The sequence below is a fragment of the Crocuta crocuta genome, unplaced genomic scaffold (genome assembly GCF_008692635.1).
Source record: "Crocuta crocuta isolate KB4526 unplaced genomic scaffold, BGI_CrCroc_1.0 scaffold339, whole genome shotgun sequence".
In the NCBI taxonomy this organism is placed as follows: domain Eukaryota; kingdom Metazoa; phylum Chordata; class Mammalia; order Carnivora; family Hyaenidae; genus Crocuta; species Crocuta crocuta.
In genome coordinates this window covers 1,767,815-1,795,550 of record NW_027530357.1, presented here as the reverse complement: position 1 = coordinate 1,795,550, position 27,736 = coordinate 1,767,815, and the positions used below count along the sequence as shown (strand labels likewise).

Genomic DNA, 27,736 nt, shown 5'->3' with positions numbered 1-27,736 from the left:
CGCCCTGGAGCCTCATTCCCTTTCGGTGACGAGGCAAGTGTGAAAAATGGAGCGTGATGGGGACATCACAAGATCTTCCAGGCCCTCGACTGGAACTGCCTGCTCTCAATCCAGCTGCGATTGCCAGGGGGCAATTAGGATGTGTGTCTGTCCCTGAGTGCTTGTGTATGCATATTTGTGTGTGTATGTGTGTTGTGTGTGTGTGTGTGTGTGCACGCGCGCGCACGCACAAGGCTGGGAGCTGGGAGGCACCCTGGCTTTGGTAGCCCAAACTAGCCTGCTTCCCCTTCTGGGTCTGCTGGCCTAATTCCCAGCTGCAGCTGCCATTCTGGGCCCCCCTCCCCGAAGCAATCTCCCTGCAGATTTGGCAGCCGGAGAGGAGGGGCTGAGGGAAGGGAAATGAACCGGAGAGAGGACTGAGCTCTAATCTGATGTAGATGATCCGGCAGCTTTCCCCAGCTTGCTGCCCTCTGCCATCAGCTCTCCAGGCGATTTTCTCTGTGCCCTGCCCTCTCCCCGCCTGCATTCATGTCCTTAAGAAAGTGCCCAGAAAGTTAAACCCACACACACAAACACACACACAATCCACCAAAAAAAAAAAAAAAAAATCAGAGAGCGGGAGCAGGCAGACGAGTAAGAGAGCACGCGCGCAGGAGAGAGGGCTCAGAACGGTCTAGGAGGAAGAACCTCTGCGCAGGCAGATGGAGGCTGGGGTTGGCCGTGACAGGGACTAAGGTCTCTTAGTCCCTAGAAGCCTCCTTCATGGACCCGGGGATCCTGAGAGGGGCTGCCTCAGCTTAGGATGGGCAACTGTGTCAAGTCTCCACTGAGAAATCTCTCAAGGAAGGTATGTTTCCGGAGTTCCCAAGATCTGGGGCAGGGGAGGGGGCATCTCGCCATCTGTGCTAGAGTTGGGGACGGAGGAGGGTGGGCCTCTGAAGCTTGCTACCCTTTCCGTGGGTTCTCTCTAGAGCTGTTGCCTCTCTCTAGCTCCAGATTCCCTCTGATCCCAGTTTTCTGTCTCAGGCCCAGCTCTGGAGCTGGGACTTAACGTCTGCATGGGGGGCTCTGTTTGGGAATTAGCACAAGATTTAGGGACGAAAACAAATAGTTCCTGGGCCACAAAAAGAAAAGCACGGATCCACAGAATGTGAGTGGATGGACCCTCCTGGGGCTGGTCGGATCGGAAGAGGGTTGAGCTGGGCTTTGACCCTGCTTCTACTGAGGCTCCTTCCCGGCTGTAGGGCCAGGGACTCATTCATCTCTTTGAGAGTATCTGGCCCTCTCTCTGGTGGTCTCTAAACCTTCAGAGTTGTGGGTTTTGAAGTCGATCCCATTGCTACTGGGGTATCCCCCGCCACCCTCAATAATTCTTGAATCAGGTCAGAAAATCTCAACTAGGACCAGACTGGTTCAGGGCCCTGGATTGTTTCCACTGAGAAATAGGATGTTGAGCAAAGGTGTCCATAAGTCGCTTTCTGTAGTGGATTTATTGCTTATGTACCAGGATAATAGCCTTTTGCAAGAATTCCTTTTGGAAAGCAAATCATTGCCTCCAAAACATTTTTCACGCAAAGCTGGGCTTACATCTATAGGGTTTTGCTTCAACTGGGCTCTGCTTGTATTTCTAGCCCTCTGTAGCTAAGCCATAGAAGAAACTCATGGATGTTACTTAAAAGAAGAAGGAATGATAGGGATGTTTTCTTCCGGTTCTTTCATTTTTCAGACAAGGAACTTGATTGCCACTCAGGTAAAGTGACTTAACTGGAGGTCTTAGGTTAACTAATGGCATCTCTGTCCCTAACCCCATACTACCTCCTGGGTCAGTTTGATAGTCTCTTAATTTAGGAAATGTTGAGCTTTTTTGCTCATCATCTTCTTCATGTAGCTAAGCTGCTCACACCAAATTCCCTCTTATCTTCACTGTTCCTTGGATCCCTCCGAGGGTTGAGTGTTTCTTCTGTGCACACGGCCCCCATCATCGGGCAACTTAGAAGAGGCTTTGGCATCAGAATTGGCCTCCACACAGTTGCAGAGAAGCAGAAACTGACCTGAATTAGTCTAGAGGACCACGGGGTGAGAGCCTGCCCTGCCCCCACCCCCACCCCGGGTTTTGTCCAAAGCTTAAAGAGAACTTAAGAACAAGATTTATCCCTCTGCTCCACCCCATACACAGCAGAGTGTTTAAGAGCCAGCCTTCTCCAATCTTTTCTTTCCAGCCATGCGACTTTGGGCAAGTTACTTGACCTCTCTGGACCTCAATTCCCTTGTCCATCAAGTGGAAATACTAATATTTACCCCCCGAGGTGATTGTCAGAAGCAAATAAAAGCCCTGTGCACACTGCCTGGAATGGAGTACTCAGTAAATGGTAACTATTATTATTATCATCATGATCCTAGTGTTTCCACTCTGGGTTTTCTGAGAACGAGGATGGAAGCAAAAAGGAAAATAGGAGAGGTTTTGAGTCCATGGAATAGGGTAAAAGATAATAAAACTTCTTGCATTCAATTTCATTTTTTTTCGTAATAGCAACAATTGCTTTCTTCTGAAAAGCTACAACACATCCAGCCTCTGTAATCTCATCTGCTCTTTTCCACCTTCCCTTGGCTATTTTATCGAGCAAGGAGCGGGACTTAAGAGCTTTCCTAAAGTCACACAGCCGAGTGGAAGCAGAGTAGAGATTTTGGAAACGCAGGTCTGTGTGAATCCATAGATGGTATTTTACTTTTATTTTTGCCTCCGTGAGAGGCTTCCTGTCTCTTTCCTGCTGTCAGGAATGTTATTCATAGGTTCCCGCACTTGACCTTACAGGTCGTCCTGATCCCCACTCACTGCAGTGATTCCTTCCTCCACTTCGCCAGGCACTTGCTTACTCACTCACCCGCTCCTTGAACACCTTCCAAGTGACAGCAAGCTCTGACCTGCCTTCTCTTAGCCAGCTTGTGTTATTAGAAAGCTGTAAGGTCACGAGGCAAGCTGACCCCTCCTGTTGCCACGCTCCTCCTGGGGAGATGTCCCCTCGGTGCCAGGAGACATTGTCAAGCCCATAAGCCGCTGCCCACTTGGCTTCCTGAGCATGGTAGCCAAGGAACTGGCAATGGAGAGAGGCGACCTGCTCCGGGCTCTTTGTGGGGCAGGATCAGGCTGTCAGGTGCCATCACTGGCCAGGGAAGAACAGCAGCCTCCTGGGGCGACTTGGTGCCAGGCAGTATTATGATCAAGAGATGCAGTGGAAATTCCCCAGCCACCGCGGGTACCTTCTTCGTGGGAACACATTCTTCTCCATCCTTCTCAGTTCTTTCCTGATTGGTAAATATTCTCCCACTTCCTCTGGAGCCAGAAGTAAATGCCTTCTGTCTCCCAGCACCTCTTATGTTGCATCTCCATCATCATCGTTGTCCTTATCATCGTCATTGTCATCCCCATGGCAACTCCATGCATTCGGCTCTGACAGTGCTCTAGGCACCGTGCAATAGTTCATTTATTTCTCATGAGAATCCTGCGAGGGGCCACATGTCTCCCCCACCAGACCGAGAAGGAACCCAGAGCACAGAGAGGTGCAGTCACTTGCCCAAGGTTACATAGCAAGCAAGGGGCAGGGCCAGAATTTGTCCCTGAGACTGTTTGAGTCCTAAGCCAGTGTACTAAATCTCCTCTCCGAGCTCTGAGCCTCCTCTGTGCTGCCTCCTCCTTCCTGGCTTGAGCTCACGCTGAGCCAAGTATAGGAGACACAGCCAGAAACAAAAAGGCGGATTTTTGCACACATCTCGGGAGCTTGTTTCCTGGGGTCGAGCTCTCTACTCCCGAGATTCCTCTGAGCCAGCCTCCCAGTTGGGAAGGTCTCTCTGGTTTTGCCTTTGCTCTGGCCTGGGTCCTGGGAGCCTTTGAGAGTATGGCCGAGGCCCTGAACTCTTTCAGACATCAAACCAGAATGGCCCTTGATCTGCCTAACATCTCTCAAGTTCTGAGATAGCCAGAGACCCCACCCTATTGCATTCACTGAACTTGGGCCTTGCACTGAGCATGAATAGCTGCCTCCCCTCTGAGGAGCCAGGATACTGCTCCCCCCTCTCTAGGCCTGGGAGAGGCTTAGGAAGTTGGAAGGGAGCCTATTCTGGAGCCCCAGAGGATTGGGCTTTGGGGAGAAGATGCCCTGGAGGAGAGGGAAGACGAGGTAAGCTGGGAGAGGCCGTTCTGGTTCTCAGCCTGGGGGACAGTCCACGCCTTGGGTCGCAGGATCTTCTTCTGGACCTGGCCTTCTGTGTGCTGGAGGAAGCTGGCAGCAAGTGGGGTATGGCAGGACAGAGGGTGGGGACCCTCCAAGTTTCAGCTGCTCTGTTTCTCCTTTGAAGGTTTGCCTCTAAATCCAAGCTCATCAAAGCTCAGGACTGAAGGCCAAGCACCCTGACCTGGATCCTGGGGGGCCTTGGGCATCCTGGGGAGCCCGGGGTGGACTAGAATGTTGTGTCTGGATGCTGCTGTTGTCCAAAGGGGACAGTCTGTGGGCAGTGCTGACTTTTTATAGCTGCATGGGAACTGTCAGGGAGGAGGAGGGGAGGGCCAGGGCCCGAGAGCACAGCTATATTCGGTAAGCAGAGAGAGGGCCCCTGCCTCAGCCTCTAGAGGTCGGGCAGGCTGGGCCGGGCAGTGAGCCAGAGGCAGAAGGGAGAAGAAGGAGAATTGCTGGGGGCAGTAAGTGTCTAGTCTTGAGGCAGCCAACTGGGTAGAATCTGGCCCACGGACGGCCTTTGCTTGGCCCAGCTGAAGGGCTGGAAACCTTGGGCCGGGTTAAGTAGCACTGTCCTTCAGAGGGGACAGTCCCCCCTCTTACCCTGCCTGCTCGGTTATGTTGGCTAGGGCCCTGTGTTTCCACCTGCCAGCCCAGCAGCCTACCCGGGCCTGCTCTGTTGTGTTCCCAGCTCTGGTTGTCCTCACTGCCTTCCAGTGAGGTCCAGTGGAGGCAGGGTCAAAAGTCCGTTTAGGAGCATCTTGGGCAAGGACGGTATTCATTAGTCTTTGAGTGAGCACTTCCCATTGGTTGGAACAGAAGCCTCCCTCTGCCTCCTTCTCTTTCTAATCTTCTGCACGCATACGAGTGTGTGGTTTTGTGCACGTGTGTGTGTGTTGTGAGCATGTGTGTGTTGTGTGCCACACAGCGGGTGTTGCACCCAGCTCTCCCCGCAGCCTCCATTTCAGGCAAGGATCAGAGACTCCCATCTGTCGAACCGATTTGACTCCTGCCTCCCATGCACCCCGAGAGCTCCCTGAACACGCTGCACAACTCTCCAGGGTCCCGGCTTGAGGAGAGCCCCTTCTGGGACCAGAAGCCAGGCCGAGGCCAGGAGGGCCGGCTGGGCAGGGACGTGACGCCCTTGCCTCTCTTTTGTATTTGCTTGGTGCTGGCTGAAGATGCGCCAGGAGGAGAAGAGCAGCTACACAGTGGTGCAGACGAGCGAGGAGGGGCCGGCGGCCAGCGGCGAGCACCCAGGACCGCTCCTGATGCTGGCCCAGAACTGCGCCGTCATGCACAACCTGCTGGGCCCTGCCTGCATTTTCCTGCGCAAGGGCTTCGCCGAGAACAGGCAGCCTGTACGTAAGTTGGCCCCAGTGGCGCCTCACTCGACTTGGCTTCAAGGGCATAACGAGGTGCTGGGAAGAAGAGGGGCTTGGTACGCAGCTCCCTAATGGATGTACCCCAAACCCTCAACTTGTGAATTTGACCCCCAAAGTTTCCCACCCGTGGCTGCAAAGCGCTGGTGAATCCACATCCACCAGCAAGAAGTAATAACAGCAGCTCATGGGGTTTTTTGTTGTTGTTTCTTTGCTTGTTTGTTTTTTTTTTTTTGGGGGGGTGTTTTGTTTTGGTTTTTTTTTGAGCACTTACTGTGTGCGAGGTACTGTACTAAGTGCTTTGGTGCATCTCTTCAATTAAGTCTCAGAGCAACTCCGAGAGGTAAGTACTATGATCATCCCCATGTTACAGATGAGGAAACTGAGTTGGGGAGCTAATGTGCTCGAGATCACAGCTAGTGGGTGGCAGAGGTAGGGTTCGAACTTTGAGAGCCTGACTCCAGGGTTTCCTGTACTCCATCCTGAATACACAGGCCTGTCCGGTCCTTCCTACAGTGATGGACATACTCTGTAATCAGTGTTGTCCAATATAGTAGCTGCCAGCCCCGCGTGGCCATTGAGCTCTTGAAATGTGGCTAGCGTGACTGAGGAACTGAACTGTTCATTCTATTCAATTCCAATTCCAATTCCAATAGCCACATGTGGCTACTATATTGGGCAACCTCCTTTAGGTATATGAGCAGTCACAAGGAGAGGGTAATGGTGATGTTATAGATACAAATGTATGAAGGTTCCATTATTGAATGCTACATGCTAAACACTTTATTTGTTTTAAGTTTATTTATTTTTGAGACAGAGAGTGTGAGCAGGGGAAGGGCAGAGAGGGGCGGGGGGAGACAGAGAATCCTAAGCATGCTCTGTGCAGTCAGTGCAGAGCTTGATGTGGGGCTTGAACCCATGAACTGCGAGATCATGACCTGAGCCAAGATCAAGAGTCGGATGCTTGACCGACTGAGCCACCCAGGCGCCCCCTAAACACTTTACATATCTTGTCTCACGGGATCCTCACAAAGGTCCTATGAGGTGGGTACTAGTCTTAACCCATTTTCCCGATGAGGAGACTGCGGCTTGGGGAGCTGAAGTGACCTACCCAAGACCCCACAGTTAGGAAGTAGCAGATCTGGACTTTGCACTCGCGTTTGTTTGTCTGACACTAGAGCCCCAGCTCTTCTCCCGGACCACATAAGCTGGGGAGAAAGGGGAATTCATGTGCTCATCTTCCCCTCTCACCCCTGGGGATGGTGCTCACAGCCTCCCTGTCACCTCGGTAGGCATCCCCGGCCCTGCTTCACACAGAGGAGCATGTGATCCAGGGGCCAGCCGCCAGGACTCAGCCAGACCAGGCGCACAAAGAAGGGTTACCTGGCCTTCCTGCTCCTGGCTCTGGCTATGCAAGAAGTGGAAGGGTCAGCAGTACTCTGTTCCCCTCCAGTCCTGCAGAGCTGGGTCCTGGAGATGTGGGAGCCTGCTTGAGGCTTGAAGGAAGGGAAAGGAGTCACGTCCAAGTGGCTTGTCCTAGCCAATGTCCTCCACACGCGTGTGGACACACGTACACTCGCCTACTAGCTCACTTCACTTCTGAGGGGGTACAGGGCATTGCAAAAATCATCCTTTTCAGCCGCCCAGCATCCAAGCCTGACTAGGAAGGGAGTGACGACAGTGCACTGTGACAGGCTTTTACGGTGGAAGTCCATACAGTCATCTTGCAGAGATATGCATACCTTCAGTGAATCCTGCCCTCAGCTAGAAACACCCCCGCCGGGACTGGATAGCTTACAGCCTGCTCAGTTCCGGCTCACGTGCATTCTCAACGCTGTCCTGCCTCACTTAGCCGCTCCTGAGCACGGGGTCCTGTGCACCCGCTTGTCCCACAAGACACTGCTCGGCAGCCCCTTTCTGGAAGATTCTCAGACTTTCCGGAGCTGGGGTCCCTTGACCCAGGGCCAGTTTACAGTGGATGGGCTGAAGCTGTCTCTTGCCTGCCCTGACCGTGTGCACAGCTGAGATGCCCCCCGCTCACTGCGGCCCGCCTGCACGTCTGGGTTCACGATGGGTGTGCCCACACCTGGTATGTGCTTCCTCAGGGTGGGCGCACCCTGCCCCGCGTTCCTCCTGCCCAAAGACAGAGAGCTGTGACAGGGAGGATGGGCCCAGTGCACCAGTTTTGGAGCTGACTGAATAGGTCCAGTGGGGAATCAATGTCATGCCGGTCTGGCTGCCTCCTGGGAAGGCCTGGGGTGGCTGGCACCTTACCAGCCAGAGCCTACCCCGTGCGTCCTCTGGGCCTGCTCTTTGGAGACTTGTCTGCCATCTGTTCGGATGCCTGGACCCAGGGTTTCCTTGACTCTCCAAGGAGATCTGGGCACTGCTTGAAGCTGGAGATGTGTGCTTTGGACCCTGGCGGCTGCCAGTGCCACTGGCGGCCACCAGGGTCCTATGCTGTGTCCCGTGACAGGGCCAGGTGTAGGATGGGGGTCAAACTGGAGAAGGTGGGCCATGCCCGAGCGGCAGGGCACAGCCTGAAATCTACCTCCACACCCTCGGCTCCTCCTCCTCCTCCTCCTCCCTCATGGGCAGCCTGCTTTCTGTCCCTCCAGCCCCTCCCTCCTTCCATTGCCTTCCAGATTCCCACACTGTTGTGACCTCCCACCCACCCTGCTTTATTTACAGGTTTTGGCCTCCAGACCAACTCTGTTCCCTGACACATCCTTGTGTCTGGAATGGGGACACAGAGGCTCTCTGCCCAGGCCGGATGGGGCTCGGGGGTCCCTGGTCACCTCCCGTGTCTATGGGAGATGTGGGGCCGCAGCTTTTTCCCTCAAAGATGTGGTCCAGGCATGCGTCCCACTCGATGCTCGCTGTCCCTTGGATGGGGATTTTGTGACTTCTAGGTCCCTTGCAGCTGCTAATAGGACACATTCTTTTGTTTCAGGACAGATCGCTGCGGCCGGAGGAGATTGAAGGTAAGACCCAGCCCCTTGGGGGACAGGGTTGCTCAGCTATACAGGAGATTGGTGGGAAGAGAGGCAGCGACATCTTGACCTCCTGCGGACGAGGCCCGGCATGGGGCTGGGCAGCCTCTGTGGAGCGAGCTGTCAGAGGAGCACGTCCTGGCTCCAGGGTCTGGCTCTCTGGGCCAGGGGCTCACCCAGGCTGCCTCTGCTCAGAGGCTTGGTGCCCCCCCCCTCCCCAAGCCATGCCCACTTTTATTCTGTCCCTCAGAGCTCCGAGAGGCCTTCAGAGAATTTGACAAGGACAAGGATGGCTACATCAACTGCCGGGACCTGGGCAACTGCATGCGTACCATGGGCTACATGCCCACCGAGATGGAACTTATTGAGCTATCCCAGCAGATCAACATGAACCGTGAGTCCCTCCACCCGGCACCCTCTTCCCTTCCCGTCCCCGCCCCCCAAGCTCTCTGCAGTCACTCAGGCCCGGGCTTAAGTTCTGGGCCCATCTCTTCCCAACTCCGTGACTTGGGGCAAACCACTTACCCTCTCTGAGCCTCCTTTTCCTCACCTGTAAACTGTACAAGGAGAGGAGCACAGGAAGTCAATGAGAGACTATCTGCAAAACAGCGCGGTACCTGGCATGCGGTGATTGTGGAACGGAAGGAAGTTCTCATTACTGTGTTATTCTCTGTCAGTTTTGGGGTTCTCCCAGAAGCAGGCCCTGAGACGAGGATTTGAGTGCAAGCAGTTTATTTGGGAGGGAAAGGAAAGCATCAGCAGGGAGTAGTAAGTGAGACCATAGTGAGAAGGAGCCACAAAGGGTGAACTCTGGAGCCAGCTAGCACTGGGAGTGGCCTGAGTCTCATTCTGCTTAGGCAGCTCGGGAGTTCATGTAGCAAGCCTGCCTTGAAGTTAGAGGCCTCACCCCTCCACCCTTAAAATTAGAGCCCTCACCCCTCCACTGGGGGCGCGTCAGCAGTCACTGGCTGAAAGCTGTTGTGAGCAGAGGGTGGGGTGGGTGTTGATTCTTCACCACTCCTACCTGCTGAGGGATCTTGTTGAACTTGAGCTTCCATTTGCACATGAAGAGTAAGACTTGGGGCAGGTGGGCCAGGCTCTCATAACTTCTGCTTCTCTCTGCCTTTCCGCTCATGTGTCTCTGTCTCTCTGTCTCTGATATTCTTCGCCTGTCTCTGTGACCCAGTGTGTCTTTCTCCCATCTGTATCTGCTTCTATCCACCTCCTGACTGGTTCCTTCGGTCTAACCCTGGCCGCTCCCCTGACCCATTCTTTGATAAGCCACCTGTCTGTGGTCACCTGTGTGTCCTCATTTGGCTTTTGGTTGTACACTGGACCTGGCACTGGATCAGTCATGGAGAGCTTCACAGTGCCTTCCTTTTCTTAGTCAGAGGTGGGGAGTGGTTGGACAGATGACCTAGCCCTTTCCTCTGTCTCCAGTGGGTGGCCATGTGGATTTCGATGACTTTGTAGAGCTGATGGGACCTAAACTCCTGGCGGAAACAGCAGATATGATCGGAGTGAAGGAACTTCGAGACGCTTTCCGAGAGGTGAGTGACAGGCACTGGACAGACGCGGGCGGGGAGTTAGAATTCCAACCCCAGGACAGTTACTTGAAAAGAAACTCAAGCCCTGGATCACAGACCTGGGGAAGGATCTTGGACAGAGAAGAGTCTCTGGGAAGGAGGGACAATGATACTAGAAAAGGGGCCCAACCTTGGGCCCCCCATATTGTAGCCACCCTTTTCTCCTCCCGGCCTTCTCTAGTTTGACACCAATGGTGATGGGGAGATAAGCACCAGTGAGTTGCGTGAGGCCATGAGGAAACTCCTGGGCCATCAGGTGGGACACCGAGACATAGAGGAAATTATCCGAGATGTGGACCTCAATGGGGATGGACGAGTAGACTTTGAAGGTAGGTGGGGTTTGAATGTGGGAGAGAAGCCAAGGCAGTAGTGGCCATACATGGAGACTTCCAACTGTGTGTCCGTCATGACTCCATCTTTCCTCCATTCTTTCCCTACCATTCCATTCTTCTACCCCTCCATCTATGCACCCCTGTAATCCACCTTCCCATCCATCCCTACACCCAACCATCCATCGGTCCATCTTGCCAGATCTATCTCTCCATCTGTTCTATCCATCTCTTCTGTGTCCAGGTATCTATCCATTCATCCATCTCTAAACAATTATCCATACAATCATTTATTTATATATATATGTATGTATATGTATATATCTGTATATTTCTGTGTGTGTATATATATACCTGGTTCTTCAGGCTGAATCCCTCTTCTCTGGGCTTTCACAGCACCTCAGACTCACTCGTTCTTCTCACTGCTCCCCACGCACTAGTGGCACCTCTGCTTGACTGAACTTTTTGAGAAGAACACCGTTTTCTTTATCTCTGTATTTCCTCATAATTCAATACCTGGTGCAGAACTAATGCTCAGTAAAAGCTTTTTTTTTTTTTTTTTAAAGGAATCAGTAATAATTATAATAGTTACCATTTATTGTGCATCTGTTATGTAACGACCACTATACCAGGTACGCTGACATATATCATCGCATTTTATTTTCACGACAACTGTCTGGATTGCACTATTATTGCCTCATGTTACAGATGAGGAAAGTGAGGCTCGGAGAGGTCCTATGGCTTGCTCGAGATTGCCAGACCGTTAAGACACAGAGCTGGATCATAAACCAGGCCTGGGGTCTCAGCTACTACATAAGTAACCCTGCATGATACCGCTCGAGACAGCTCTGGGACCTGGTGCCACAACATAGGAAAATGTTGCCTCTGTGCTCCGGGAACTCGCCTTCCGAGCAGAGAGACAAGATAAACATGTACCAGGATGTGAGTGTGTCCAGAACAGAAAAGTTGGGAGCCCCTTTCTGGGGAGCTGTTAGACTCCAAGTCTGAGGAGGGTGTGGCTATGTGGAAAGAAGGCTTTGCTGCCAGCAGAGCTGAAGATTTTGGGTCACCCCGTGTCCCACTAGTGCCCCCTCACAGACGACGGCCCATCCCTGCAAGCCCAGCACCCCCATCCATTCTGCCCGTATGCATTGCATGTAGGTCTACTGTGTGTCAAGATCTGCCTTGAGGAGCCCAAGACCAGCAAGGAAAACAGAAGCCAACAGTGTAGTCCCTGCAGTTTTGGGGGAAATACAGTGATCTGTGGGGTGCAGGGGAGGCATCTTGCCAAGCTGGAGGGGGGCTAGGGCAGATTTCCTGGAGGAGGCTATAAATACGGAGCACTCTAAGAGATGAGTAGGAGCCACCAGGTGAAGCAGAAGGAAAGGGTATTTACCCAAATGAATTGAAACTTACGTCCACACAGAAACCTGCACACGGATGTTTATAGCAGCTTTATTCATAATTGCCAAAACCTGGAAGCGACTGCGATGCTCTTCAGTTGGTGAGTGGACAAAGGGTGACAATGGAATATTATTCACGCTAAAGAGAAATGAGCCGGCAAGCCACGAAAAGACACGGAGAGATCTTAAGTGCATCTCACTGAGTGAACGAAGCCAATCTGAAAAGGCGACATAGTGTGTGATTCCAACTGTATGACATTCTTGAAAAGATAAAACTATGGAGACGGTGAAAAGATCAGTGGTTGCTAAGGGTTGTGCAGGGGAGCGGGGCGGGGTGGTGGGGTGGATAGGTGGAGCACAGGGGATTTTCAGGGCAGGGACACCAGTCTGTACGACACTATAGTGGTGGATACACGTCATTATACATTTGTCCCAGCCCACAGAACGTACAGCACCAAGGCTGAACCTGAATGTCACTGTGGCCTCTGCGTGCTAACGATATGTTACTGTGGGTTCATCAGTTAGAACAAAGGTCCCACTCTGGTGCCGGATGTCGATAGTAGGGGAGGCTGTGTGCTGGGAAGGCAGGGTGGATATGGTAACTCTGTATTTTCTGCTTAATGCTGCTGTGAACCTAAAACAGCTCTAAAAAAAAAATAAAATCAAGTCTAGTTAAAAAGAAGAGAGAGGGGACGGGTTGCAGGCAAGCTGAGAGGTGGAGGGAGAGCGAGTGTGCCAGCTGCACCCACAGGGAGATCCGTGTGGCTGGAGCGTAATGGATTGGGGGTGAGCGGTGAGAGCGGCGTCAGCTGGGGCCACAGCAGGGAGGGCCTGGAGGTCACATCAGGATATTGGACATTATCAGGGAGCCTGGGCGGCTCAGTCGGTTAAGCGGCCTACTTTGGCTCAGGTCATGATCTCACAGTTTGTGGGTTTGAGCCCCGTGTCGGGCTCTGTGCTGACAGCTAGCTCAGAGCCTGGAGCCTGCTTCAGATTCTGTGTCTCCCTCTCTCTCTCTGACCCTCCCCTGCTCACGCTGTCTCTCTGTCTCTCAGAAATAAATAAAAAACATTAAAAAGATTTTTTTTTAAAAAAGGATATTGGACATTATCCAGAGGGGAGCCTGGGAGGTTTCAGAGGGGTCAGCTATGCAGATGAGCAAGGCCCTGCCTGCGGGTCCAGCTGCTGTGTACGAGATGGATTGGATTGGAAGAGGCCAGAGGGCTGTAGGGGACCAGCCCTGAGGNGGGGGGGGGGGGGCGGTGCTCAGATCCGAGAGAGATTTGGAGGCTGTGTCCTGAGCGGGGCCTGATGACTGCTTTCTCCCCACCCTGTCCTGTCCTGTGCCCCCCCAGAGTTTGTCCGGATGATGTCCCGCTGAGGCCGCAAGGGCCCCTCCAAGACTGCCAAGCTCCCCCCCTGGGCGGGGGAAGAGGAGCCAGAGCGCGCCTCATCCCGCCGTAGCCGCCGAGAGCCCAGGACGGACTGGCGGAAGGGGCCTGCCTGCACCCCAGGGAGGTGCCCACCCTGGACCCCCTCCCNAATGGAAAGGGGGGCCCCCGCCCCCGAGGAGGCCACAGTGCCAAGCCAGCAGAGGTCACGCCGGGCGCCAAGTGCCATGGACCCAGCCGCTGCCGGTGGGGTGGGCCAGGGAGCCTGCCAGCAGCGCCCCTCCCCCCAGCATGTCCGCCCCGGGGCAAAGCCTCTCGCCGCCCTCCTTTGCTCTGTGCCCGTCCCAGCTCGCCGCAGCCCTGTTCTCGGAACTAATAAAAATATTTCCAAGACAAGGCCAGCTGTGGGGTTCTTTGCTGTTTGGGCTCCATCAGATGGCGTGCATTTCCTGCGTGCTGACCGCATGCCCAGAGCTGGCTGAACAGTCCTGCATTGAACATGCATTTATTGAGCACCATTATGCACCCACTCTCATCTCAGAAGCAGGAACCTCGTACTTTTAGCTGAAGGGGAGCCTGGGGATTATAGTGACTTAGCTGGGTACCCAGTTGCCCCACACAAAGTCAGGCTAAGAAAAGGAGAATAGAGGGGCGCCTGGGTGGCTTAGTCGGTTAAGCGTCCGACTTTCGCTTAGGTCATGATCTCGCGGTTCGTGGGTTCGAGCCCCGCGTCGGGCTCTGTGCTGACTGCCAGCTCAGAGCCTGGAGCCTGTTTCAGTCTGTGACTCCCTCTCTCTCTGCCCTTCCCCTTCTCATGCTCTGTCCTTCTCTGTCTCTCAAAAATAAATAAATGTTAAAAAAAAAAAAAGAAGAGGAGAATAGAAATTGGGTACAGCATCTAGCAGGGTCTGTCCCCTTCCTGTCTTCCTGGAGCTTCCATACTGGTGGGGAGGCAGACATGAAATACCTCACTATGTGGTTACAAATTGTTATGCCTTTTTTTTTTTTTTTAACATTTATTTATTTTTGAGAGACAGAGAAGGACAGAGCATGAGAAGGGGAAGGGCAGAGAGAGAGGGAGACAAAGAAACCGAAGCAGGCTCCAGGCTCCGAGCTGTCAGCACAGAGCCCGATGAGGGGCTCGAACCCACGAACCGCGAGATCATGACCTGATCCGAAGTCGGCCGCCCAACCAGCTGAGCCACCCAGGCATCCCTTGTGATGCTTTTATTAAGGAAAAAAGCAGGGACCCATGGTAGGGTATAATAAGAAGGCCTGGTGTAGTCTGGGGAGGTCAGGAGAGGCTTTCCTGCAGAAGTGATGACAAGGTGTTTGTCATGGAGGAAATCCCAGTGTATGCATAAGACAGATGTCCAGACAGCTGCTGTCTGCTCTGCAGCGCTGGAAGCGGGAGAGTATAGTTGTTAGGCCCCGGGTTTACCTGCTGTGTGACTTTGGGCCAGTCATGTCCCCTCTCTGAACGTCAGTTTCCTTATGCGATAGGGGAATAATAAAGGATAATAAAGTCCCCAGTAACTGCTCTGAGGGCATAGCATTGCATCCCTCCAGGGGCCGCTGTTCACGTAACTGCGGTGGAAGTGCCCAGCATGGCAATATTAAACGGGATCCGTTGTAATCACTGTCATTAATTTCTATAAGTGAAGGGTTGAAGGAGTCCGAAGGAGACGTTAGTGGGTAGAAGGTGCCCCGGAGCTTTGACAAGGTTAAGGCATGATTGGACAGGCGTGTAGGATGGACCTGTATACTAAAAGCCTGCGGTTCTCAAACTTTAGCGTGTAAGAATCACCTGGAGATTTTGTTAAGCCACAGATCTGGGCTCCACCCTAGGGCTTCTGCTTCAGAGTCTGGAGTGGGTCCATGAATTTGCATCTCTAATAAGCCCCCAGGGGATGTTCTTGCCAGAGCACGGCAGCAATTTGAATAACCCCGCTGTAAGTCCCAGACCTGGGGTGGGGGGTGGGGGGCAGGGAGGCAGGTGTGTTCCCAGGCAGCGTGGGTGGAGGAGGCTGTGGGCTAAAAGCTGGAAGTGGGGGGTGCGTGGGGAAAACCCTGCCCCTGCCCCTGTGCTGCAGCAGAGGCTGGATCCTTGTTTTCAGACTTGGCAAGGAATGTGGGAAAGACCAAGGCCACCCCCCCCCGCCCCCGCCAGAGGCCTGGGTAATCCCCATGTCCCTGAGGCCAGGGGGGCTGGGAGTTCCAAATTCACTCTTATAATCCAATTCTGAGACTAAGCCCTTGGCTCTGCGCCCCACAAGGCAGGCCTGCAGTTCTGCCGGCTCTTGTATTGGCTCGGCTCTGCCCAGAGATCTCAGATCTACATGGCTGTGGAAATGCAGTGACCGTAGAGGACCAGAGGAGCAGATCGTAGAAAGAGGGCTCCTGTGGGCATCTCTGTCAGCTGATAGGACAAGCCCTTGGTGGCAATGCAGGGAGAGGGTTAGGGTCACCTAGAACACTTCTTTCCCTAGTGTGGTGACCTCCTAATCACAGACACAGTGGCTATGACAAAGCGACTTGAATATATAGCCCAGTCACTGTTCAGAGAAACCCCGGTACCCAGGACAAGGGGAAGCCCTGGGCTTGGACTTCGGTCTCCTCCAAAGCTGAAGCTCGAACTCTCTTCTTGAACTTCTCTTATATTTAGCCATTCCTAGATCGTTTGAAGAAAACGTTCTGCTACATTCCAAGAACCAAGACTCATTTTTCTAGATGGAGCCTATCCCAGGTGGGAATTCTTTCTGTGACCTGCACCAGGCAAAGGCTTAATTACCTCCTCCACTGGGGAGCTGGGTCTGGGTCATGTTAGAAGGGCTCCCCTTGTAAGAAAGCTCCTTAAATCTGAGCCTAGGATTTGCCTCCTTATGGGCTTGTCAACTTCAGTTCACTCATTCATGCATGCATATTTAACTGTACACCTACCATGGGCAGGTCCTGTGTCAGGGTCCGAACAGGTAAGAAGACAGACAAGTAGGGGGTCCCTGGGGGGCTCAGTTGCTGAAGCGTCTGGCTTCGGCTCGGGTCATGATCTCACGGTTCGTGGGCTGGAGCCCCGAGTCGGACTCTGTGCTGACAGCTTAGAGCCTGGGGCCTGCTTCAGATTCTGTCTCCGTCTCTCTCTGCCCCTCCCCTGCTCATTCTCTCTCTCTCTCAAATATAAATAAACATTAAAAAAGAAAACAGACAAGTATAATGCAGTGTCATCAGTGCTACTTACTAGGTTACGTATGAGGTTAGCCTAGGAAAAGTGAGGATATGTGAAAGATACCCAATCCAGTCTGGCAGGGTGGGGAGAGGGTGGAGGGGACAGATTTGCGAGGACCGGAAGAATCAGCCATGCTCGATCAGAGGAGGTAAGGAGCAGAGTGTTTCTGGTTGAGGGAACAGCACGAACAAGGGCCCAGAGATCAGGGAGAGAACAGATCTTTGGGGAAATGAAGCAGAACTCCATCTGCCTGGTGGACTGGGCTGGAGGGAGGAGCAGACAGAGATGACACACTCATCGGGGCGGCGGGGCCCCATCCATCACGGCCCCTGGGGTGTGGAGAAGCTCAGGTAGGACCTGGCAGGGGCGGCCTTCATGTGTCAGCCTGGCTCACGGCAGCAGAAACCGTGGTGCCTATAAAAGGCTCGCTTTTGGAGACAGACATGTCCAGAGGGTGGAGCAAATCACGGAGCAGCTGAGGACACCCCAGAAGCATCCCTATTAGCAATGTGGTTAATAGCATGGGCTCTGATCAAAAGACAGAGGAAAACAGACCTTCCATGCCCCTGATGGAAGAATACCAGCTCCCTCCGCCCCCTCCCTCCCCGGGCCTTGCCAGAAGGATAGAACCTGAGTCTGAGCCTCTAGATCCAGCCAGCAGCTGGCAAGGAAATCCGGAGGACAGGGTAACACGCTGAGTTGTACTGTGAGCATATTCCACCAGCAAAACCCAGGCTGGGAAACTCCGCTGCTCAAATGACTGAAGCTCTTTGACAGATAATATTACAAGAAAAAGGAAGGGGTGGAGGGAGAACTTAGAGACTAAAAGAGACTTAAAAAGTACCAAGTTTAAAGATGGGCCTGACTTGGGGCACCTGGGTGTCGGTTAAGTGCCTGACTCTTGATCTCAGCTCAGGTCATGATCTCATGGTTCTTGAATTCAAGCTGTGCTGACAGTGCAGAGCCTACTTGGGATTGTCTCTCTCTCACTCTCTCTCTCTCTCTCACTCTCTCTCTGCCCCTCTCCAGCTCAAGCGCATGCTCTCTCTGTCTCAAAACGGACAAACAAAAAAAACCTAAAAACAACAAAAAACAACAAAACAGCACAAAACTTAAAGATGGGCCTGACTAACCAACAGTGTCCAGGGATACACACTCAGGCGAAAAAAACGTGGAGAAATACAGGGAATTCCTCCTATAAAGGTCCGAATAGTGTTTGATTTTAGAGAGAGGGCAGGAGGGGGCTGTTCCCCGGGTGGGGAGCACAGGCGGACTTCTGGGGTTTCTGGCAAATTTCTATTTCTTGAACCATGTGGTGCTTACAAGGATGTTTGCCTCATAACACCTCACTTCACTAAGTTATACATTTGTCCTGTAGTTTTTTCTGTTTGTCTTCTTTCCCTTTTAAAAAAAAATGGTTATTTATTTATTTTTGAGAAAGAGGGAGAGATCATGAGTGGGGGAGGGGCAGAGAGTGAGGGAAACAGAGAAGCAGACTCCACGCTGTCAGCACAGAGCCCAAACATAGGGCTCAAACTCACAAACCGTGAGATCATGACCTGAGCCAAAATCAAGAGTCGGACACTTAGCAGACTGAGCCACCCAGATGCCCCTGTTTGTCTTATTTTCTGATAAAAAGGTTTAAAAAAGTGTAAGCTCAGGAGTCAGCCACCTGGGTTCAAATCCCCACTTTGCGGCTTATTAGCTAGGGGGCGCCTGGGGGGCTCAGTTGGTCGAGGCTCCGGTCATGATCTCATGGTTTGTGGGTTTGAGCCCCGTGTCGGGCTCTGTGCTGACAGGTCAAAGCCTGGAGCCTGCTTCGGATTCTGTGTCTCCCTCTCTCTGCCCCTTCCCCAGCTCCTGCTCTCTCTCTCTCTCTCTCTCTCAGAAATAAATAAACTTATTAGCTATGTCATCTTAGGTAAGTTATGGGACCCTCTGGGCCTCAGTTTCCTCACCTGTAAAATGGGGATGCTGTTATAGGGTTGTTTTGAAGATTAAGCACGTTAGCGTACCTGAAGCCCTTGGAACCGTACGTGGCACACAGGAAGCATTATCGAAGGTTTTGCTGTTATTATTGCGATGTTATTCCCCATGGCCCTACCCCTTCTCCCATGAGTCCTGATGTCTTCACCGTCCTCTCTCAGGGAACGGGGAAAAGAGGGCCAGCAATGCTATTCTTTAATGGCTTTGGTGGAGCCTCTCATTGACAGTGACAAGATAATCAGCTTAAATCTGGGATCTGGCTCTACGGCCAGGGAGTGACTGTTGGCACAGCTTGTCCTGCAAAGTGGCCCTGATGCTGTTGGCTGTGCCTGTGGCTTAGGTTGCAGGGCCAGAATATCCCTTCACCCCTCTGGAGGTGCCCGCCACCTGCTCCTTTTCTTCGCTCATGCCTGTCTTTCTTAGAGAGAGGACAAAGGGGCGGAGTCTCACGACTGAGGCATGGGCGTTAGACCTGCGTTCGAATCCCAGCTCTGCCGCTGAAGGGAGTTAAGGGATGTGTGCGTTCAAGGAGTCTGTCTTCCTCTTTAAGCCTCATTATCTATATTAATGATAATAATTGCACCTGCCTGGTGGGGGGGGTGGGGCTTGTGAAGAGAGGATCCATGCATAACACTTGGTAGAGGGCCTGGCTCAGAGCCCTCACACATGCTGTTCTTTTCTGTCTAGCATGCTTTTCTTTTTTTTTAAAAAAATGTTTATTTGTTCTTGGGGGCGGGAGGAGCAGAGAGAGAGAGAAAGAGAATCTCAAGTGGGCTCCGCACTGTCAGTTCAGAGCCTGATGCGGGGCTCGATCTCACGAACCGTGAAATCATCACCTGAGCAGAATCAAGAGTCAGACGCTTAACCGACTGAACCACCCAGGAGCCCCTGGAATGTTTCCCCTGCACTTTCCAAATAGCTGGATCCCTCTCATTTTGGGGAGACTGGGCTTGAATATCTCCTTGACTTTCTTATTGAAGGAAGGTAGGAAGCCATGGCCACATCCCATTTACATTATTATTTAAAAAAAATTTTTTTTTAACATTTTATTTATTTCTAGGAGAGAGAGAGACAGCGTGAGCAGGGGAGGGTAAGAGAGAGGGAATCACAGACTCTGAAACAGGCTCCAGGCTCTGAGCTCGCAGTCAGCACAGAGCCCGATGTGGGGCTCGAACCCACAAACAGCGAGATCATGACCTAAGTGAAAGTCGGACGCTTAACCGACTAAGCCACCCAGGTGCCCCCCATTTACATTATTTAGAGAGAGATGAAATTCATGGCCCAACACATTATATTTATTCTTGTTTATGTGCTTATTGACAGCCCCTACCCCTAATTAGAATGTACGATCCACACTGGCAGAGACCATCTGGGCCTTGTTCACTACAATATCTCCGGTGGCTAGTAGCAGGTACTCAGCAATTATTTATTGAATAAATGAACAAAAAAAATCCATGCACCTATAAATAAATCTATTTATTCACTCCTCTACCATCGGTCTTCCCTGACTGGCTTGTGAGAGACCTGAGTGCAGGATCTTATTTGACCTGTTCTCTGTTGGGTCTCCTGAACCCCTTGCACTTGTCTGGGTGGGTACTGCATGCCCAGGAAATACTTGTCAGGTGGGCGTGAGACTGGGGGCACTGAGGGTGGCAGCCATTTGTGACTGCTGCCCTCAGATGCAGGAAGGGCCCCAGACCCCATGCCTGGAGGTTCTCCTGACCTCAGGTCTTGCTTTTCTCCAGTACTGGGCCTTTTTTGGATCATTTCCTTGGGCTGCAGGCCTCGAAGTCATGGAATGGGAAAACAGACCGAGGATTGGGAGTTGCACAGACCTAGATTCTTGTCCTTGATCCATCATTGATTGTCTCTGGGACCTTGAGCTGGTTGGTGAAGCTTTGATTTTCTCATCTGTTCAAGGGGAAGTAATGACAGCAACAACATATATGTCCTGACGGGTTTTAGTGTTCAGATCATGAAAACCCAGCATGGGTTGAAGAGTCTTATACACATGTGCGTTGCCACTAGCGTTAGTAGCTACAAAGGTGTGAAACAGCCATGGAAAACCAAATCCTAGGAGGAAACTCAAATTCTGGGGAAGACACTTCCGGGTATCCGTCAACATTGCTCTCTTTGTCTTCCTTAGTAATAAAACTCTCAATGTCTATGACATTCAGAAGCAAGACTACATTTCCCAGCCTCCCTTGCAGCTCGGTGTGGCTTGTGCCCAAGTTCTGGCTGATGGGATAGAAGGGTGTGTAGTTTTGGAGCACCTGGTAACTCATTCATAGCTGAGGTCATGATCTCACAGTTGTGGGCTCGAGGCCCACATCTGGCCCTGCACTGAGCATGGAGCCTGCTTGAGATTCTCTTTCCTTCTCTCTCTGCCCCTCTTGCTGCCAGTACTCTCTCTCTCTCTCTCAAAATAAATAAAAACATTTAAATAAAAAAGAAGTGTAGGAGTACCTGGGTGGCTCAGTCAGTTAAGTGTCAGACTTTGGCTCAGGTCATGATGTCGTGGTTTGTGAGCTCGAGTCCCACTCTGCGCTCTGCACTGTCTCTCCTCTCTCTCTCTACCTCTGTCTCTGCATCTCATGGGATTCTTTCTCTCTGCCCCTCGCTCACTTGCATTCTCTCTTTCAAACAAACAAACAAAAAGTGTGTGTAGTTTCTGGAAAGTGTCCTTAAAAGGAAGATCTGGGTTCCTTTGCCTTTCTTCTTCCTTCTTGCCGGCTGGAATGTGGCCTTGAAGCTTGGAGCTTGAGCAGCCATCTTGGACCATGAGGAAGAAGTCAGTGCTGAGGTGGAGTCAATAAAACAACAAATAAAAGGAGCCTGGGTCCCTGATATCTTTTAGGAGCCCCCCTAAAAGCCCTGGAGTTCCTCACTTCAGAGTCCTTTACAAGAGAGAGAAAAAAAAGTCTGTGTCCTTTAAGCCATTATTACTTTGAAATTGTCTTTCATCTGCAACCACATTTAAATATAACCAATTCATTACCCAAAAAAGACGAATTCACACGGGCTAGGTGGCTTTTATTTTAATTAGTGAACACATGTATAAATAACACCAGCTATGTTAATGACATTCTATGAATCCCTTTACAAATATTAACTTGTGAATTCTCATTATAACTCTAGGAGAGAGAAACCACTATTATCCCCATTTTAGAGTCTTGGAATCTTCACGGGAAGAGGAGGAAAATGGTTCTTGGAATTTTATCTTTTCAGTTGCCGCTTCTGTTCATTCTTTCAATTATTCAATAGAGACTGGGCGCATACTTTATGCCAGGTCTTTTGCTAGGAGTTACGGATATAAGGGCAAAAAAGACGGATTTGATGGGTGATATCATGGAGCTTACAGCCCAAAGCTGCACAAGGCACTAGCTACATGTGGCTATTTAAATTTAAATTAATTAAAATTGGATAAATATATAGTTCTCTAGACAAACCAGCCAATTTCACATGTTCCACAGTCATGGGTGGCTAGTAGCTACCGTACCAGATGGTACAGACATAGTACGTTTCCATCATGATAGAAAGTTCTGGACAAAAGGGATAGCTGGCAAGTAAACTAGCCATTTACAATCCAATGTACAAGTGCTGGCTTTCATATTTCTTATTGCTTCCCTAATTTGCCCAGCTCTAGGGGAGAGAACAGAAAAGATAAAGCAGTGACTTTATTTATTTATGTGGTATTGTTAGTTATGTTCATCTTTTATCAATTCACTGCATCTTTACAACCACCCCATTTTATAAATGAGGAAACTGAGGTTCAGAGAGGGCATGTGACTTGCCAAGCTGGCACCTAGAGTAGATAATAAACACTGTCTGGTGTTCCAGACACTATAAATTGTGTCCTTGACACAATGGAAAGAATCTGGGAGATAATAAGAACAGTTAGCTTATATGGAGCGCTTCCTGAAGTCTACTTTCTATAATCCTCTTCCGACCCAGATGCAGAAGGGAAGTGACTTGCCCAAGGCCACCCAGATGGGAATGCACTTGCTTTTTCTGTCTGTGTCCTAGGCAACTCTAGTCCTGCCTGGCTTCTTCCCTGTGACTCATATCCTCCTGGGGGAAGTGAAGAAAAGCCAAGTTCATTCTCGCTCCCCTGAAGTTCAGGTCCAGTTGCTCACTGGGGGCCAGGACAAGGAGACACCATGGGCTGGTTCCTGGACTCTCTGGGAAGATCTGGTCCCCCTGCTGTCTGACTGCTAGAGGCCCTGGGGGAGGAAACTTGGCTTTGGGACCAGACCACCCACGTCTGAGTTCACAGGTTGGCACGGGTGCTGAGCAGAAGGCAGGACCAGCCCCCATCCCCTTTCTGTGTTTACCTTTTGAACTTTTATTGTGAGCTTATCTTTAAGGGGAAGAATATGCCATAAACTTAAAATAGGCAAGACTTAATTAACAGCATGCTTTGTTCTTCTGATCCTTATCTGTTCAGGAAGACACACCCCTTTTCAGTTTTGTGGGTCAAGGTGAAACTGCCTCTAGGGGCTTACCAACAGCTGCTCCATTTTCCACTTTTGAACTCTGGTTCCCTTTGGTTTTTCCCTCATCCTGTGTGTGGGAGGGTTTATCCCAACTTTTCAGCCTGTGTACTTTACCCGAGACCTTTTCTATTTATTAAACTGCCAGTATTATATGCTATAATTATTTCTTCTTATATGATAAATAGCTACTGGGCATTGAAGGTCTATTACGGACCAAGGCCTCTGTTAAAGGCTCCTATCACCCTTGTATGGTGAGTCTTCTAATTAGCTCCACTTCACAGATGAGGCAACCACGGTCCAGAGAGGAGAAATGACTTTCCCAAGGCCACACAGCTCTAAAAAAGTAAAGCTAGGCTTTGAGTCCGGGGCTCTATGCCCCCAAACACCCATGACTAATATTTATTGAGCATTTAGCTGTGGGCTCCAGGGTCCCACCATGCTAGCTTTTAAAACATGTCTTTTTTATTTTCCTTGTTTAAAATATATCTTTTTATTTTCTGCAATTCTACAAGATATATACAATTCTTCTCTCCATTTCACAGATAAGGAAACTTAGGTTGATAGAGATAAATTTATGTACCCAAAGTCACAAGGTCATTAATGGTGGAGCTATGATTTGCACCAAGTGATGTCTGAGAGGTAGTCTGGTTCAGAGGCAGAGTGCTAGATTAGAAGCCAAAAAAACCAAACCAAACCAAACCCCACCAGACTTTGGCCCTCATTGTGTGGGCAAATCACCTAACCCTATTAAACTTTAGCTTCTCAAATGCAAAATGGGGGACATTGTTTTCCCAACTTCTTGAGGTGGTTGTGAGAATAAATGGTGGGAACCAATGGCCATTGAGAACCTGATCTGTCAGGACCTGAGTTTACTTGCCTTATCACAGTTTGGGATGGAATTACAGTGAATATTGATTCTAAAGTTCTCTTCTGAGCTGTCTGTATTTTCCACAAAAAATGTCTTTCTTTCATAAACAAATGGTGTCTGTTAAAAATTTTTTTTGTATTTTTCCAATTTTAGTGAGAAATAATTGACGGACACCAATTTTTTTTAATGACTAGAGCTTTATAGGATAGCTTGAAATCAGGAATTGTGATGCCTCCTGTTTTGTTCTTCTTTCTCAGGATTTCTTTGGCTATGTGGGATCTTTTGTGGTTCCATATAAATTTTAGAGTGTTCTTTTCTACTTCTGTAAAGAAATGCCATTGGAATCTTGACAGGGATTGCATTGGATCTGTAGATGGCTTTTGGTAGTATTGACATTTTAACAATATTAGTTCTTCCAATCCATGAACATGGAATATCTTCCATTTATTTGTGTCTTCTTCGATTTCTTTCATTGATGTTTTATAGTTTTCAGAGTAGAGATCTTTCACCTCCTTAGTTAAATGTATTTCCAAGTACTTTACTGTTTTTGATGCTATTGTAAGTGGAATTGATTTATTTCTTTCTCAAACAATTTATTGGTAGGTGTCTGTTTTAAAACATCTCGTTTAATCCTTACAACAACTGTGAGGTGGATGATCTTATTTGCATTTTTTTTTTTTTAGTTTATTTCTGAGAGAGAGAGACCGCGTGAGTAGGGGAGGGTTTGAGAGAGAGGGAGATACAGAATCTGAAGCAGGCTCCAGGCTCTGAGCTAGCTGTCAGCACAGAGCCCGACGTGGGGCTCGAACCCACAAACTGTGAGATCATGCCTGAGCTGAAGTCGGACGTTTAACAGTTTAATTGACTGAGCCACCCAGGTGCCCCATCTTATTTGCATTTTAGGAGAGAGGTGATTACAAAGAAAAGGAGTAACAGACATAGCTGGGAAGCCACTGAGAAAGGAACTGAAAACCAGTTCTGTCTGACCCCAAAATTTCAGTTCCTATCACTATGGGGAGGGCAAGTTCTCCATCCCGAGAGGGTGCTGGTAGGCTTCAAGTGATTTTTTCTTTTTTCTTTTTTAATATTTTATTTATTTCTGAGAGAGAGAGAGAGAGAGAACGTGAGCAGGGGAGGGTCAGAGAGAGAGGAGGGAGACACAGAATTGGAAACAGGCTCCAGGCTCTGAGCTAGCTGTCAGCAGAGCCTGATCCGGGGCTTGAACCCATGAACCATGAGATCATGACCTGAGCCGAAGTCGGACGCTTCGGACTGAGCCACCCAGGCCCCCCCCCCAAGTGATTTTTTAAAACAGACTTTAGCTATCACCCCCCCATCCTTCTTTCCTCCTGCCCCAGACAACTACTAATCTACTTTCTCTCTCTATAGATTTGCCTATTCTGGACATTTTATATAAACTCAATAATACAATTTGTGGCCTTTTACATCTAGCTTCCTTCACTCAGTGTAATGTTTTCAATGTTCATCCATGTTGTAGTGCACAACCGTACTTCACTACTTTTTCTGGTTGAACAATAGTTTATGTATAAATATACCACATTTTGTTTATCCATTCATCAGTTGATGGACACTTGCACTGCTTCCTTCCAGCTATTATAAATAATACTGCTGTGAACATTCATGCACAAGTTTTTGTGGGGACATGTGTTTTCATTTCTCTTGGGTAAAATGGAGTGCAATTGCTGGGTCAAATGGTTGCATTACCTTTTATAAGCCTCAGATGTAGCCTTTAGAGTATGAACCATTACTATGTCTTTCACAGTTGAGGAAACTGAAACTCAGAGAGGAATATCACGCGTCCAAGGCCACACAGTGAATCAATGGTGGAGCAGGGCTTGGAACCCAGGCAATCTAGCTCAGATTCCATGCTCATCCTGCCTCTGAGGTCTCAGAACTTTTGTTTTACCTAAGAGGTAGGAGGATTCACCAGAATCTGAATCTCAAAAACCCGGACCGGGCTCCTCTGTACCCAGGTAGCCCAGCCAGGAATGGAATCTGAGGAGCCCAGTGGGGGCTAGCCAAGTATCCTATTCATCTCCTGCAGTGACCAAGGGTCTGGGGAAATGGAGAAGGCTTAAAGTTAGGTCTTTTGAGTCCTCCCCAAAGATTTAATCCATTTTTGTGATAGTTTCTCCTGGACTAGGCTGCCTTAAGGGTAAGCTAAACAAAAGCTCCTAGATGTAGTGTAGTATGTGGCTCTGCAGGTCAGCTGCCTGGGAGGGAGGAAGCCTTCATCACCTCTTTGTACTTGTGTTCCCCATTTGCACCATACCCCTCCTCTGAGGGCTATTCAAGCTCTGACTTGTCAGGTTCCTTCAAAGATGAGCTTTCAGAGAAGCGGACAGTGGGATAAGAAATCCTAGTGCAGGACTCCAGAGGTGCCTTTGAGACTTTAACGTGTCTGTGGGAGTAGGCTAGTCCAGATCCTTGCAAAGTATGGGGGAGGGGGGCGAGGTAGGGGGGGCCAGGAGGGTGGATACTCTAAAAGTTAACCCTGTGGGGTCTGGGCAAGGAATTATGGTGCATTTCCATGTTCCCCATGGATCTTGTCCATTTTGGTATCCCATTGTGTTCCTTTATTCTAGCTAAATAATTGAGCTGTGGGTAGTTCAAAGTCTGCAGTTCTCATTCGGGACCCTGGGTGTTTTTGTTCACAGAGTTCATTGCCCGGCACGTAGTAGGTAGGGTTGTTGGGTAAAACGCAAAAAGCCCAGTTAAAACTGGATTTTAAACAAAATATGAATTATTTTTTCATAGGAGTATGTCCCATCTGTTATCTGAAATTCAAAGTTAACTGGGTTCCCTGTATTTTATCTGCTAAATCTGCCAACCATAGTAGTAGGGTCTCAAAAAGTATTTGTGGAATTTGCCCTGGCTCTGCCCTAAACATGCGATGTGACCTTACGGCCAATACTGCGACCCTCTTTGGGCCTCAGTTTTTCTGTCTGAAAAGTGGGGGTTCAGACAGTGACCACAGCGCAGGTATCGCCAATGTAGGAAAGTGCTGGGTGAATTGCCAAAGAGCAGAGAGGATGCTCAGATCACGCGTGCACCTCGAGGCTGGGCACCAGGTGCTACTCGGCGCACCGGGGAAGCCCCGATCCAGTCCCTGAGTCGCTTGGGGTGGGCCGAGGCTGTTGCCAAGGATACACTGGTAGCCTAGAGCCCCTCCCCTACAAGGCCACGCATTTCCGCTGCGTTGGAGCCTTCTGATTGGACGGTCGTCTGGACGCTACCACCAGCCCGGAGCCCGCTAAGGGGTGGGGGCGGAGTCTTGTCCTCGTGGGACTCTTACCCTGAAGACCTGTGCTGGTGGCCTGTCGAGGGATGGGTTTTTTGCCTCACACAGAGAAAAAGACTGAGGCTCAGGTCGAAAGAGTTTCCATTGCTTCTACTAGAGTTTCTATTCATGCCTCTCCCTGAGAAAGGAAGAGGGGGGCGGGAAAGTGGGCAACGCCCCCCCCCCCCGGTGCCTATTCGGTCCCAGGATCTGGAGCACCGGAAGTGTTGGCGACGTGTCAGTGCGCCCTACTCTAAACCTTCCCTCCCAGGCCACCTTTCCTATTCAGCTGCGGGATTACGGGGCCGCCTGGGCGCTGCACGCCGCCACTTCCGCATTGAACCGCCGCTTCAACCGAACTCCCCACCTCTGCGCGCGCTCCCTCTCGAGCCTGTTGGTTGGGCTGGCTCCTGGGAGTAGCCACGCCCTTTCCCTCGCCCGGCAGCCAATGGACGGGCGCCTCCCGGCGGGGCGATGGGTAATTAATGAGTGTCTGGCGTTGATTGGCTGCAGGGTCGTGGCGGGGGCTGGGCGGCGGGGTAGGTGGCT

The 27,736-nt window shown here is 50.6% G+C and overlaps 2 protein-coding genes across 3 annotated transcripts in view; both read left to right on the top strand.

Moving 5' to 3' along the window:
• Window positions 1-13,459, top strand: part of CABP1 (calcium binding protein 1) — a 55,939-nt gene extending 42,480 nt beyond the window's left edge. The window contains exons 1-7 of one of the 2 annotated variants that reach the window (XM_077766003.1): window positions 679-847; window positions 5,411-5,590; window positions 8,565-8,595; window positions 8,855-8,998; window positions 10,045-10,154; window positions 10,372-10,519; window positions 13,278-13,459. In XM_077766003.1, coding sequence (XP_077622129.1) covers window positions 803-847; window positions 5,411-5,590; window positions 8,565-8,595; window positions 8,855-8,998; window positions 10,045-10,154; window positions 10,372-10,519; window positions 13,278-13,303 — 684 coding nt within the window. In that variant the 5' untranslated portion in view covers window positions 679-802 and the 3' untranslated portion in view covers window positions 13,304-13,459. Of the gene's footprint in view, window positions 1-678; window positions 848-5,410; window positions 5,591-8,564; window positions 8,596-8,854; window positions 8,999-10,044; window positions 10,155-10,371; window positions 10,520-13,277 lie in introns of those variants that run through there. The other variant, XM_077766004.1, reaches the window with a different exon arrangement.
• UNC119B (unc-119 lipid binding chaperone B) overlaps window positions 1-27,736 on the top strand; it is a 68,602-nt gene that overhangs the window by 8,562 nt on the left and 32,304 nt on the right. The window lies entirely within an intron of this gene.